General features: G+C 46.6%; 1 protein-coding gene across 2 annotated transcripts in view; it reads right to left on the bottom strand.

Moving 5' to 3' along the window:
• Positions 1 to 11,333: 11,333 nt before the first annotated feature.
• XPNPEP1 (X-prolyl aminopeptidase 1) overlaps positions 11,334 to 15,503 on the bottom strand; it is a 30,137-nt gene continuing 25,967 nt past the window's right edge. For both annotated transcript variants that reach the window (XM_013174537.3, XM_048060565.2), the window contains exons 17-20: positions 14,635 to 14,808; positions 13,709 to 13,785; positions 12,922 to 13,020; positions 11,334 to 11,896 (exon numbers count right to left, since the gene is read on the bottom strand). In XM_013174537.3, coding sequence (XP_013029991.3) covers positions 11,768 to 11,896; positions 12,922 to 13,020; positions 13,709 to 13,785; positions 14,635 to 14,808 — 479 coding nt within the window. In that variant the 3' untranslated portion in view covers positions 11,334 to 11,767. The remainder of the gene's footprint in view (positions 11,897 to 12,921; positions 13,021 to 13,708; positions 13,786 to 14,634; positions 14,809 to 15,503) is intronic.

Below are 15,503 nucleotides of genomic sequence, written 5' to 3'. Positions count from 1 at the left end.
CTCTTCCCCCACTGGAAGTGAAGGCAGACAAAGACTCTCACCTGTCCAGCACAGACAGATGAATTAGTGCCCAGGTTTGTGCCGCAGGTGACGTTCATGCACAGTTTGACAGCTTTGGGACTGAGAAGCATAAAACTCAGCCCTGCCCGGTTTTTGGCAGAGTGGCCAGGGGACACTCACCCTGTCCAGAAAAACAAATAGAGCTGTGAGCACATCAGAACATCCCAGGCTATGCACAACTCATGGCAGGCAAAATTAGTGGGTGGTGCACAATATTAATTCTGCTCCTTATCCATGTGCACCAGGATGCTGTCTTTAATTAAATTAACATAAGCTCTCTCTTTGACATTCTGATTTAATATTGTAGGCTTGGGGGTTTATCCCATTAAATGTGCAAAATGTGAATGCATCTCAGAGTCATTTTTTCATTTGTTTCTCTGTACCCACACAGTTTCAATTGTCTTAATGATCTAGTTTGTCTTTGCCAGCTGGGACGTATGCAGTGTTTGGTTCTTAAAAGGGGAGAACAAATCACTACAGTGGCTTCTCTACTGCAGGGCTGTGAGGAGCGCCCCACTGAGATGGAGAGCATGATGGCTGTCCTCTTCCCAAAAGTCACCCTGAGCCCGGGGGACCATGCTAACTGAAGAACAATTTGTGCTAGGCTCCAATACAATCCCTGCCCCATTCACCAGGGCAGAGCTTGTGTAGGTCCTTTGACCATTCTCGGGCAGATGAGGAGGGCTCTCTGGAAAGGCTGTTCTCCCTGGGCTGTTTTCTCTCTTTTAAAAGCACTTTTCACGTTGTCAAGTGGTGTGAAAATATCATGGAGAGCTGAGAGTTTTATTCAATACACAATGTACAGAGCAGGGATGGGTCATGCTGTCTCACTCATAGAGGGAGATTCCCTTGCACACGAAGTCTCCAGGTGACGCTGACCCGTTTTGTTAGGACTTCATGTCCAAATCCCTGCCCACCACCACCAGTCTCCTTCCTGGCCAGCTTTCTGCCACCAGGTAGCTGAGTCCCAGCCCCAAACCCATCCTGGACCCTTCATCAGTACCAGCACTTTCAGTGCAAACGGTGCTCACTCTCTGCACACACAAAAGGCTTGCTGCAAGGTAGTGAATACAAGGATTTTCCCCACTTGTTCTTTCTTCCTCCTGCTTGTCAGAAGCCAAGGAACCAGACTACAGTTTTGCAACACGTGGTCTGTGTGCTTCCATCCAGCCTTCGCATTTGCATGTTCCTGCCTGAATTAATCACTTAAATTAATGCTTGCTGATTTTCTCACGTCAATAAATGCACTGAATGCAAAACAATATCATCCTTACAGTGACTATTTCTAGCTCTACAGCTACAGATTAAAACAAAATTTGCTGACGTTTCAAAACCAGTAAAATCAGGCATCTGCAGTACAACTTCTGATGCTAAGTAGACTGTTACTAATGATGGGATGGCTTGTATTAAAAATTACATGGTTATTACTTTTAAATGCTTGACCACAGCAGCATAAAGCTCACTTGCTTTGCTCTTTAAAGGTAATGGGAACCTGCTGTACTGCAGGGTCATTATCAGGTTGGTTGTGGTGCTGGTGCTTTTCTGATGCCATCGAGTGTCTTCTCTTGATTCAGCATCTGGATCTTTTCTGGATTTTTACAATTCTTCCACCTTAATCTGGGAACCCATCTTCTTCTCCTGCTGTAGGTCTAACTGTGCCCAGATACTTCAGCCTACAAAGAAAGAGGACAGTAGAGGCAGGAAACAGCAGGCCAGGTTGATGAGAGCAGGGGTGCTCCTGCACAAAGCCGTTCCCTGGGGACAGCCCCACTCTGACAGTGCCACATCCCCTGCTGGAGCGTTGGCTTGGCCTGGTCTCCGTCACTCTGTCCACACCATGGTCAGTGAGCTGGCCGGCACTGTGCAGCCCTCCCCGAGCCAGAAGCAGAGTGCGTTGTGCTGACAGTGACTAAAATGAAACCCATGTGATTTTACAGCTTGGCCTGGTAGGGTTCAAGGTTTATTTTTACTGAGAGCTGACAGTTAAAGCAGCGTCAGCTCCCAGTCACATCGGCTGCCAGGCACAAGCCCTGTTGCCGACCCTCAGCTCAGGGCCCCAGCGTGTGTGGTCACTCACCGAACCCAAACCTTTTAAGAGAAGATGACCAGTGCTCTGGGAGCAAGAGGCAGCACACAAAACATTGTCCCTGTTGATATTTAGCCATTAAAAACTGAGTCCTGCAAAGCTGCCTTATAGCTACGCTGAGGCTTTAACATGAAGTGGGTTTGCAGCTTTTGGCGGAAAGACCCTGCGAGGAGGGGCGAGGGAGGGGGGTATCTCTCTGTCAGGCTGCTCCCTTTAGCACAACCAACACGACTTTCAGGGGAGCATTTTGCAGGAGAGGTTATGTTTCAGCCTGGGCTTCACAGGAAGTGGCTATCCCAAAACAAGGGCAGTCCGGCCTTCTGCTTCCTGCCCAGTGCTGGGGCTACCATTTCTCTCCACCGACCTCAAATCAGACACCAGGGACCAGAAGAACACACACCTCGTGCGTCTTCTCTGCTGCTCATGTTTCTCAGAAGCTGCACAATCACAGCATCAGGAATTTTTTAGCAAAATGTTTGACGTCAGTTTTGGTTTAGGGTTTCAGCCAGGTTTCATCAGGTTTATGCCCAAAAATATTCTAATGCCCTTTCAAAAATTGTCAGAATGCCTTATTCAACCATTTCTAAATGGAAAGTTTGCAAATTGTTTTTCTTAAGAAATTAATCCAATTGGCTATGTTTAATTAGAGTTGTCAGTATTTACACATCTTCTGAAAATGAAATGTTTGATGGATGTCATTTTTTCAGCCCAATAATTTTTCCAGGCTTTTTGTTAGCAAAACTTTTCCTGGCTTTATCATCTCATCCCAGAGAAGAATTACACTACAAAATATTTTCAAAAAGCAGAAAAAATAATATTCCCTGTTTTTCCCTTGTTTTGACCAACTCTGAAATTGCAGCGATCGCGGCAGCGCTGTGCTCGCATGCCTCTCACGGGAGCTCAGGCTCCTGAAGGAGAAAGGGAATGCTAATTCCAGGGTTGACTTTACTTAATTAAACTGAAGGAATATTTTGGCAAATGACAAGGATTCTTCCCAGACCCCACCCTGACCAAGCTGTGCGTCGAAACACGCAATTTGATGATCCTTATTTTAGCAAAATGACTGCCAGGCTTTGTGACCCAGCAGGAAGACAGGCTATTAACGAGTCAGATATTTATAGTGCGGATGTCAATAATTCGGACTATTTAATCACCGCTTGCTTCGATTTGTCCACAGCTCAAGCAAAGGAGCAGGCTGTGCCAAGGGCAATGGAAGTGCACGGAGCTGGTCTCGGGTCTGGGATCTGGCTGTGGGTCATTGGAGCAAGCATCCATGTCAAATTTCCTATATGCATATGTGTCCCAGCCTCCGTGTTAGGCAATTGAGTCATGTACTTAATAAGCCTTATAATTAGCTAATTACCTAACAGTGAGCTTCTGATGATCCATCCTGGCATAGACGCTGGTCTAAAAGGTGCTCAGAGGCGGATCTCTCCAGCACACCTCCGAGCACAGCTGTTCAATGACAAAATCGCCCCCCAGATGTTTTTGCAGGATCCAGCTGCCTTCCAGCTGTGCCCTGCTGCTGTAACGGGAGGAGACAATGTGCTCAGGCTCCCACAGCATGCAGCACAGCCCTGCACCCCTAAGGTCCTTCTGGGGACTTCTCCCCACCTGCAGCACCCAAAGGACTCCTGGGTTACAAAAGCAGGACAGAAATAGTGATATTTTGCCAGACTCCTCTTCTAGCCTTCAGCAATCTGCAGTTTAACAGTCTGGAGGGAATTTTTTTTTTCCTGGATTTGCCCTTCAGCTATTTTTTGAATCTCTTTAAGCAGCCAGCACCCACAACCACAGCAGAGGTGAGCTCTGCCTTGTGGGAAGCCCTCAAGACCTTCCCCTCTTTTGAACATCCACCTGGAAAACATCATTAAGCATCTCCAATTTCTTGCATAAGAAGCACATAATGGTCCCAACGTCTAATCAAGCCATGCTGGATTATCCATCCTCCAGCCACGGCTGGATCCTGTACATCTGCTAATGCTCAGCAATGTGTGGTCTTAAAGGAGCTGTGGGTGGGGATGGGAAATACTTGCTTTTTTTGACTAATGGCACAGCATATATTTTGCTTGCAAAAGGCCTCTCAGATATGAAGTTTCACAAGTCTTATGGAAAGGTCTTTTCTGAGTGCCCAGAGATGGTACACAGGCTAATCCTGTAGCACTGAGATGATACAAGCACACCCTGAAGAAATGAATAATTGAGGGCCAGCCCTAAATATTAATAGCATACAAGGGGGAGAAGACACTTTCCTTAACTTTGCACTTACCAAGCTGCCTGTTTGGATTTGAGCGGAGATATTCTCACAACTGCTCCAAGCTCCTTAAAGCCCCTCCTAGAAGTCTTTGGAGCTCCAAACTAACGCTACCTTCGCCTGAAATCCCCCAGCTCATTTTCTATTCAAACCTCAAGAGGAACACAGCGGTGTTTATCAGAAGACGTGATCCAAATGCAAATGGACACGGAGGACTCTCGCTGAGTCCCCTGTCACACACACAGCAGCATCTGCATGGGAGAGAGGATGCACAGAGCCGAGAGAGAGGGACTGGGCGCAGCGAGCTGGGACGCCTGGCCAGGGCTGCTTGACACGATGCTGGGGTGGCAGAGGGGATACTGAAGGCCCCGGTTGACCCTCTCCAGCTGGCTAATGTTCATTTTGGGAGTGGTTTACAACATGCTGCCCCAGCAGGGACCATATCCCAGCCTGATTTTTAAGCAGGAGCAGACCAGGGCAGCTCTGTGAGTTGCAGAGGCAGGGGCAGGCTTCGTGCTACCCCCATACACTGCCCCAGCAATGCTGCAAGAAAGGGCGCGTAGCTGAGTGCCCACACGGGAGCACACCCGCCTTCTGCCTCCGCAGGCAAAGATTCCTGTGATGCCAGAGCCGGAGCAAGCCACTGGCAGGTACCTGACAAATGACGAAGGATGCGATTGGATTTTTTTTTTTCTTCAAACTAATCTGAGAGTGGAAGTGGGGCTCTGCAGACAGTGCATTGCAGGTGCGAGGCAACAAAACTCCCCTGCAGCATTCACCAACCCCGGGCCAGTACAAAAATAAGCAATGTATTAATTTAACAGAGAGAGAGAGAAAAAAAAAATCTCTATTCTTTCATATGACTTAGGCTGCTCTCTGCTGGCTCTGTGTGCTCTGCACATGTTTGGGGTCAGAATCACCAGCAGCGTTACCAGCACTAACATTCACCCCCAGATCAAGCCCTGGGAGACACAGGGCCCCCTCCTCATCTGCCACTGGCTTCGTAGAGGAATTTAGACCTCTATCTTTACAGTATTCTGACCTAGTTTCTGTACCCTGCTATCACCTCTCGTTCCATGTTTTACACCTTGCTGACCCAAACGGCCTGGTGTGAAGTTCTGACTAATTTCTAGGTTATCCCAATAAAACTGGAAAGGGCCTTCATGAGACAACACTCCAAATGTTAGGGGGCTAAAATACCCAAATAAAAGAACATTCCACCACACTTATTTACGTTAAAGCATCTCTGTGAGGCTCCGTGACTTCTAGACCTGACTTCTTTGCTGGCAGCAGTAGCGGCGTGGCAGCACCCCTGCTGAGGAAGCACGGGGTTGAGGCAAAGCGCATTTAACAGCAGGCCGCATTTGGCTTGGTCAGCCTTGGGAAGCAGAGAAACGATCATTTGCAGCCAACACTGTTTTTGAGGATGGTTTTGAACTTTTTAGCGATGGCAGTGTGCTGGGTGCTGAGGAGCACTGCCCCAAGGGAGCCCCGTGGGAGCTGCAGCCAGCCCAGCCCCAGCCAGGTGCACCAAATTTCAATGATCTGAGCCTAAACGTGCTCCCCCTTTGCCTAATGTTTTGCAGGTGTTTGACCATTTACATCAGATCTTCAGCTTTGGAGGGCTCAGTGGGGGTTTGCTCAGCCACCACCTCCCTGTGTCAGCCCCAGGGGGAGGATTTAAGTCCCTGTTCTCAGACCCCTCCGGCAGCCTCCTGTCCCCCAGCCAAGCCTACTGAAAAGGGCTGTGGCTGGAAAGCTGTCACCTCCCCAGCTGACGTGCCAGGGACTTGTCCTCACAGAGGCCCCACCACCCTCACTGAGGGCCAAGGCCACCCCACCTGCCTTTCCCCTCCTCCTGGCCTAGCCCCTGAGCCCTTCCCTTGTAGCCTGCCTCCAGCAAACACAGTGGAGGGGACCAGCCCGTCTGATGTTTGGGCAAGCGGAGGCCAATGGCTCCTGGTCTCCCTGAGCCCTGCTCCCACCAGCCCGTGAGGATTCACCTACCCTTTCTGCTCAGTCTTTTCTTTCTAGGGCACTGGGGATGAACCTGGCTTGCTTGAATTCAAGATAGATTACTTGTGATCAAAAACATAACGTGGTGTGACAACCCTGGGGTTAAACAACTTCTTCTCCCGGACAGCCAGTGCAACATGATGGTTAAAGCCCACCTCTAAGCGTGGTTTTGCTGATGGCTCATCTCACAAGTTCCTCCTGAAGGAAGGACAAGACGGAGCTTGTGGGCAGCGATCGAGGTACAGCTGCTCTCCAGCAGCTTATTTGGAAGCCCAGCCAAGGAGAAAGAGCAATTTGAGTAAATGAACAAATAGGTCTAAAATGGCCTCAAATAGCTTTTGGCTGTAACTTAGAAGACACCTAACAGTGATGTTCTTGAGTCACTTTGCACAAGGCACAAGCTGAGGAGGGAGCCCCCCCATGCCTGCTGTTTACAACAGAGCCAGGTGGGCTCATAAAGGAGCTGCCCCAAAGCCCTTCCTCCTTACAGAGCAATGCAGAGAAACCATAAGAAACAACTTTTTTTATGGGGTCAGGCAGCATTATGTTCCTGTTTTTTTCCTATGCTAATCCTTATCAGACAGCTGACGCTTCACTGCCTTGCAGAAGCAACTGTGTCCATGGGCATCCGCCACATCCCAAATTTAGAACACTTTTTAACAAGCTAGGAGAAGCAAAATAAACAGCACTTGATCTGCGAAGCTTCCCATTCTTGACAGCGTCCCCAGAGGTGGTGGAAAGCTGAGGAGATAGCTCCTTGCTTTAATTGGTACATTAAAATTCTTCCAAGCCGCTACACAACTGTTAATAGGCAACTTAATTAAGTACTAACCAAGTTCATATTTCCACCCTCCAGAGGCTCTTGTTTCTTTTTTTTTCTTTTTTTTTCTTATTACAGCCAAAGCCATAGGGAGTTTTGTCCTTATCATGTAAAACAAGCTGAGGGCACTGACACCAGACAATTTATTTAACTCCTGATCTCAAGACACCTCCACCAGATGCCCAGGCCAGCACTTTCTTCCACAAAAAGAAGACTTGGAGAAATGATCTGTCTCCTTTTGCCACTCTACAGCAAGGGGTCCTGCTGTCCCCGTTTGAGCAGAAAACCTTCAAAGCAGATTAATTACTTCCCACAAGGCAGAAAAAAAGGGAGCAGACCCAGGACTCTGGGAACAAGGTGCGAATTGCTACAAGTCAGCAAAAATAAATGGCGAAAATCCTCAGCAGCAGCAGCAGTCGATTCACCCCTGCTGGGTGCCAAAAGGAGCCGCTGCCAGGCAGTGACAGCTTCTCTCCAGACTTCGGGTGTGAGCACACAGGCGTGTTTTAGGCAGTCGCATGACTGAGGAGCCTCCTTCAGCCTCTCAAGAGCACCTCTCAAACTCAGGCTTGCTCCACGTGCTGCCCAGAGACCCCCCAAGGCACCACATGACAGAGAAGTGGCAAAGGAAAGAAGGTGCCATCTCCTGGTCCTGAGAGCTTCAATACCTGGCTGCTCCAACTACCTGGCTCTCTGTTGCTATCTGCTGAAGAGATCACAGGAATAAGCCCCAACATCATCATTGTAGGGTAACTAATTCCCTGCGTGCAGCTTAAATGTCAGGCTGGTTTGATGGGGCCGCCAAGGAGGTCCTCAGCAATGGTGTTCTCAGTTTTCCTTTTCTTTCTAAGGCCAGGCTGGGGTAAATCAAAACCTGCTTCAACAGCTGCCATGTAAAGTGATGGGTTTAATAGTCATGTGAACAAATAGTGGGGTTTCCATTATAGGTGAGTTATGAGCCATTAAAGAAAAAAAAAAAAAAAAAAGAAGAAGAAAATGGGATTTCACTGCTGCCAGGCACACTTATCGTAATGCCCACAGACAGAGGAAGGAGATGTGACTGCAGAGAAGCCAACCAGTCTGCCAGGTTAGGGAGTGAAGGAGCATTTGTTGCTCGAGATGAATGAATATGAATCCTTCTGCTCAAGGAGAAATGGTCTGTGTGTCTCAGAAGCCTTGTACACCAACAGGCACATTGCCAATGCAAACGTCATGATTCGTGATTGAATGGTGAAGCTGATGGGGATTTTCCTCCCTGGAAAATAGGGTCTGTCTCCTCCTGTACCATTTTTATTCCAAGGGAAACAAAGGATTTGATAGCCCCTAAACACAGTTATAGCATAGCTGGAGATTTCCAGCACTAATGTTACCAAACAGCTGGGTGGGGGACAGTGAGGGAAGTGCTCTGGCAACACAAGTCAGGGCGGCCATATAGACATCAAGTATGGTTTGGATTTGCTGAAGTACTGTCCCATGGGTAGAGACAGAAGCAGGAGGTGGTGGTGACAAACTGCCCCCTTAGACCCTGGGTTGAATGAAAGGATTAAACCAGACAGGCTTGCCCCAGCAAGCACCCCTTTGAAAGGGACTGTACAAGGAGCAGAAATGTGCCTCGTAGCATCATCCAAAACTGGGAGACACCCGATGGGTTAAAAAACTGCAAAACCACATGGGTTAAAAACAGACCACTAAGTGTATTGTTGAAAATTCCCATTCCTCCCCACACTGAAAAGAAAAAAAAGCCTCTATGGAAAGAAAATAATAATAAAATGAAATAAAATGCTGATTTTCATGAGAAGCATAATCTTACAGTCATTTCTGTGGATGGCACATACAAAAAGAAAACCTAAACCCAACAGAAACTTGCTTTTCTTTCTTTTTTTTTTTTTTCCTTTTTCCAGCAGAAATGAAGAGAGAGACCACCCAGGAAAAGCAGATACTGAAGAAATAAATCAAAACCTGGAAGAAAAAAAAAAAAAAAAAGCCAAGTTTAATTTTCTGAGAAAGAAGTAAAGATCTCCTAACTGGGACCAAGGCAGTGCAGCAAACTCCCTGCAACAAAAGTCCATGGGGTCAAAGTGGCATGGGGGATCAGCTGTGGGAGCAATGGACAGGAGACATCTGCTGGGGCTCCCCGGGCTGGTGCCTAGAGGAGCTAAATCCGGATTACCCCATCTCTGTCCCTGAGCACTGGATGGACTTTGGCATGGGAGAGGGCCAGGAATTTCTGGGATGTGGATGGGAACCACCCTACTTGGTGTATGACTGTAAAGAGGGAATCCAGGTGGGGAAAAGGTCAAATAGGGCATTGTTGGGTTTGAACGGCCCAAAGTGCTGTTGGTGCCACATCTCGCCTCCCCACTGAGGTGCCTGAGCCAAACACAGTGTCTGAGGGCTTGAGACTGAGGACAAAAGCTTCCTCGGCTGCTCTGCTTCACCCTTTGGTAGAAGTCATCCTCTTCTGCATTCCCTTGGGAAACATTTGCCCTGAAGGCTGAGCGAGGAGAAACCTACCCTTAGTCTTTGGTCTTTGCCAGGACAGCCGGGATGGTGTTGTTTGGATCATACAAAGCCGGCAGCTTGGACCCCTCGCGGGTTTACACTGACCACCAAAGCTACACCTGCATGAACTTCCACCACCACCCTGGAAAGTGGCTGCCTGCCCGCGGCAGACATTGGCTCACGCAGCCTCACTGCACGCACAGTGATTTTGCAGAGAAATTCCCCTTTTGTCGCAGTACAACCCGCTCTGATCTGCTGCTCGTTCTTTGATCCTGTAGCACAGTCAGCACCAACAGAGGTAATTTGGGGAAAAACATTTCTTCCACAGGTGCAATCTGTTTTAGTTGATAGCACATACTCCTGAGACACTGGGGACTGCTTGATGCATGAGCAGGGTTTCCCCCAGACCCAGCTGAAATGACAGCTAATACTTGCATACTTGCAGGTGGTGGTGGGAAACCATGTGAATATTTAAATACATACACGTAGGTGCAGAGGCTGTAGTGTCAAAACAAACTTTTAAACCACTTACTGCACTTTTATTTTTACACTTCCTTGGATAGCATAGCTAGGAGACCAGGGAACGTTATAATATAATTTCCAGGAATGTTTCTCTTCCAAGTTTTGTTTGGCTACACGGTACTGCTTCCAATTTCTACATCTCTTGAGGGATATACCAATTTCATGCTGTTTAACAGAGATTAGCATTTCCCTCTTGGAATTATGAAAATTTTTTTTTAAAAGAATTATTTATATGAACATTTCCATTTGCACAGACCATTTCCTTAAAATGTCAGGAATGTGAGTTACTATTACCCAACTGTCCCTTTTATATCTAGTACCGAGTGTTGAGTTTTAGTTTGATTGAAACACTGTGGGTAAATGTTAAGAATGTTTCCTTTAGTAGGTATATTCTTACACCACCATTTGACACTATGGACAGTGCTCTGATGGGGCTGCACACAGTGACTTTCCAGAAAACAGCTGAGAAGACTGCAAGCAGAGCATTCTCCCTCCCGGCTGAAGGCTGGGAAGAGCCCAAACCTGCCTTTGCCTTGCAGTAGTTCACTTAACCACTAGATGGCTTTGTGCACTGCCTAGCACAATCCAGAGCACTGCTCCTGGTGTCCAGGGCCTGGCTGATTTTGTAGCGAAGTTGCAAAGAGGCCTTCCTTTGTCCACTGCATGCATTTTTTTTTTTTATTTTTAACTTAGTAATTGCCTTGTGTCCAGGAAGAGCTGTAATTCCATGATACTGCCCACACATCCTGCACTGCCCCGGGTTATAGAAGTACTCCATGAATAGACAGAAGTAGTGGCCTGGGTGCTCCACAGGCACAACCCTCTGCCAAGTGTCACTGCATCCCTTCCACTATCTGTCACAAAGCATAGACAGAAGTGATGGCTCCCGACAGGCCTTTTCATAACATCTGCCCAGCTCCTAGCACAAGGCAGCTCTATACACACATATGCAGCTCTCTCTCTTCACTGTCCAAGCAGGGTGCACACAAACGTGGAATTATCTGGTCTTTGCCCTCCTTCAAGCTGTCCAACCCAACACATCATTGACTGCAAGGGAAGCCAGACAGAGCAAATAATGTGTTGGAAACTTTTATTCAGTAATCAGTCCTGCTGTGTGGGTAGCATCCCAGCAACTGGAACCCAAGTATGTAAAAATACTGAGTTTTCATAGTGAAAAACCACACCATATAAAATATTCCAGTATTGTCTCTTAAAACCATTATTTCAAGAAGACCCCTGTTTCAAAGGCAACATGCTTATTTATTTTGTTTGCTTTCTATTCTCAACCTCCCCCCTGCTCAAAAAATGTTGAGAGAGTAACCCTCCTTACCCCCACATGCTACCTGCAAATTCTGGGGAGGAGGAAGACACTAAATTGAAATCCCCCTTCTGATTTCCAAAGGTTTATTGACAAAATTTCTCCCAGTGGTGTCATGGGCCAAGATGACGTAGATTACAGTGACACCAAGCAGTCCTGATGTTCCCTGTATCGAAGACAACCATGGTGCTACTGAACTCTGATCAGAGGCTCTGTCTCCCGGATGAGCCATTGAAGAGCTTCCAGCCGACCTTGCCTCTCCAGCTCTGCTCCAATTACTTCCCGGCACTTCTGATGATAGTCATTCACCCAGTTCAACTAGAGAAAGGGAGAGAGATGATATTCAGCATGAATGCAGAATAGCTGGTGCCTTTATAAGTTGTGTATAGCCAAAGACATTAGTAGGCCACTTTGAGATGGGCTGTTAGGCCAGGATGGGATCCTGTCCCAGAGACAGACCTCTAATACGTGGAAGTGACACGTAAATTTGATGAGGGTAGGAACTGAAGCAATTAGTCCTGGCTTTTCAGAGGAGCTAAGGTTCAGTTTAACTGACAAGTATTTAAAGTCTCTGCAAATCACTGCCTCCAACAAGTCAGAATAGCTACCTTGGCACAGTCTAGTAAATAGCTTTGCAAATTTGTAACTCTGAACAATGCAGTGATGAGATAGGAGTTAGCCTATTGATCTCAACAGGTAACCTTAAGGCAGATGAATCTTGGTACTGTTCAGTCCTCTTCAGAAAAAGGAAATGCAAACTGGATTGTCATTCAGAAACTGAGGATAGACTGAAGTAAAGTGGACAACATGGTAGAAAACCAGGATGAAACGTGCTATTGGTAGTGGGAAACCTAAACAGAAAGCTACAGTGTAAAGCTCTTCAGGAAACAAATACTGCTGAGCAAGTAGGATGTCTGCTCAGAGTCCATATGCACTGATAACGTGGCATGGCTAAATGGGACCGACCATGAGTAGACACAGACGGCAACATGGGACAGTCATTAGTATAAGCTTCTGGAGAGACAGCATGGTAGTCTGACAGAAGCAAACGAAGGCACGAGTAGGAAAGAAGACTACATGTACCAGCAAATACCATATCAAAGGAACTACCAAAACAACATCACTAGTGTCCTTGCTGCCCTTATCAGAGTGATTTAGAAGGGAAGGACCTCTAGAGAGGTCATGTAGTCTACTCTCCCACTCAAAATTGGATCATTTAAAATTAAGTCAGATTCCTCAGGGCCGCTCTCTGAATCTACCAGGTAGAGCAGAGGCAAGTGGTTCTTGTAAACAGAAATGTTTCTAGCATAAATGCGGCACTGGAAACTTACAGTTTCACTTACCTCTTTTTGTGTCAGCAAACTAACATCAATCATTTTTGTCTGGATTGGAACCAGGGTTAAGGGTTCAAAAGTCAGGCTCCCTCTGTTTTTGAAATTGTACTGCAACAGAAACACAAATGGGGTTGCAAATTCTTAGAAACAGCTCTAGCAAGATCATACTCTTATGTCAACACCAGACAAAAAAAAAGCCTTGTAGCATTCAGATGAGAAGGTAGCAACTTAACAGTATTTTTTTTCCCTCATATCAAGCAAAGAATCTCAATATAAACCACTGTCATTTCTTTCAGTGGTCACTTCATAAAGGCTATGTCCCGGGTCACAATTGCACAGAACTAGCCATATGGTCATTTCCAGTTCAGCATCTCTAAAAGCATAACCCAGACAGACCTGCAATTATAATGTTAAAATCTGTCTGTAGTTTTGGTTCTACTGCCAAGGGGGGACTCTCTATCAGAGATAAAAACCCTGACTTGAGAAGATCAACCAGCAATGATTCCAAGGCGCTGCATTAAAGATGATTCTCGTCTTTGACACCCAGACAGAAAACATTTTAAAACAACTCTCACATACACGTTTCAACCTATGGAAACTGCACAAGCAGAACAGTCTTCTGTGTCCCCATTAACAGGGGAGACAGAATCAGCCTTCACCAAGGCAGGGTTTTGGAGAGCAGCAGACTTGAGTAGGATTCAACTATCTGCAGCATGATCCTACCTCAAGTTCCAGTACTCTAAGTTTTACAACCACTGACTCATGAAGAAAGGGGCATCTTCAGTAGGTCACTCACCTTGGTTTCAGCAGGGATCACAAGGACAACATTTTCTATTCGGATCCCAAAGGACCCATCTTCATAATACCCAGGCTCTGCAGAAACAGACAATAATTAACTAAGACACACAGATACACTGTGCAAATACTTATTCCCTATGGCCAAACTTCCCCTTCATTGCTTTAGTTTGCTGAGGTCGCTAAACAATCTTGACATCAGGCACCCAGAGAAGCAAACAGATTTCTGCCTACTTAATCTGCACAGAAGCCCCGAGCAAGGTGACAGCAGAAGTTCTCAAAGAGAGGAGAAACCAGACAGCCCTCGAGCTCAGAGAGTCTCCTTCTGAGTCAAGAGAGCACCAAGTACATGTTCCAAGTACCAGAAACTCAGAAAATCTTCATCTCTTTATGAGAGGCAGGTAGGAAACCTCTCCCCTGAAGTCATCTTAAGAGGGTGTTCCTTGACTCCCTGAAAGAACTTAACAGCCCTGAAGGAATGCAAGTGTCTCAGCAAAACCAAGCAGGCTGTTAACTTACTACTGGGAAAGTAAGGCATGCAACAATATAAAGAGCTTGCTCAAATAGCCCATAGCAAAGACAGAATTATCTCCTGGTGTCCACCTAGTTGAGTAGCCAGCTCTTCCACTGCAGGTGAAGGCAGCCTGCCAGAGCTGGGATGGTCAGCAGCACAGCTCTGCTGAGGTTTGCACTGTACAGAAAAGGAAGCAGGCCTGCAGAACCCAACTGCAAAGATGCTTTACTGTGACAGCTAAAATCAGAGGGTCTTTACCCAGAGAGCTTAAACAATTAAAATAAACCGAGAAGGCAGGGCCAGAGCTTATGATCCCATCCTCCCTTTCCACCACTGCCAGATTTATCCCCTCTGCATCTTAAGAGCTTGGTCCCTCCCCTTAAAAGCCAGACAGAATCATCAATGTTAAATACCATCAGAGACAATCATGCCGGCCTCCAAAGGTTCATCTGCAAAGGTTTTGTAGCTAATGCCACAAGGACCCTCATGTACGTTTAGGAAAGAACCAACTCCATGTCCTGTTCCATGCAGGTAATCCAAGCCACAGTCCCACAAGGCAGAGCGAGCAAAGGAATCTAGAAGGTGACCTGCAAGCAAAGAGGAACAGACACACACACAGAAAGAAAACTATCGAGTCAGGCTTCCTCACAGACTGATAGTCACACTGAGGGCTCAAAACTAGAAAATGTGCAAAGAAAAATATGAAAATTTAAAAGGAACAAAGAAAACAAATCATTGGCTTGTTGGAAGTTACAGGGCACACTTAGACTGCCATTCAAGTCCATCCTTATCTAAGAAGCCCCTCTCCTTCCCAGGTTGCACAGCCTTTCTGTTTTGCTGCTTGCTCCACTGGGGTTTTCAGCAAAGAATCTGGTGTTTAAGTAGCGTATAGTGAATTCAGTATCTTTCTTAAAAGGTAGCTGTGCTAAGATAACTCAAAGTGGAAGATGTGATAATTGCATTTAGTGAACAAACCAGGTAGCCTTCTTGCCTGGATGCCCAGTCCCAGTCATTTCAGGCTGTTTCAGTCAGTGTAGAGGATTTCCATTGCCTGCATACAAACACCAAGTCCACATGTGCAAGTTCTGACACCCTCCAATTTCAGTTGGAGTTTCTCATGCCACTAGCCAGCTGCTTTTCCTTCACACACTCAAGAATGCAAACTGGAAGTAATTCTACAAAAAGGCATCTCGATATCAGGTTTAGGAGCAGGGAGAAAACAGCTTGCAACATGCACCAGCAGTGCATGCATATTACAGCTTCTCCTGCACAAAATCAAAAC

This window comes from Anser cygnoides, chromosome 7, assembly GCF_040182565.1.
Source record: "Anser cygnoides isolate HZ-2024a breed goose chromosome 7, Taihu_goose_T2T_genome, whole genome shotgun sequence".
In the NCBI taxonomy this organism is placed as follows: Eukaryota; Metazoa; Chordata; class Aves; order Anseriformes; family Anatidae; genus Anser; species Anser cygnoides.
Note: the sequence above shows the minus strand (reverse complement) of the source record. Positions and strands in the feature narration are given on the sequence as shown.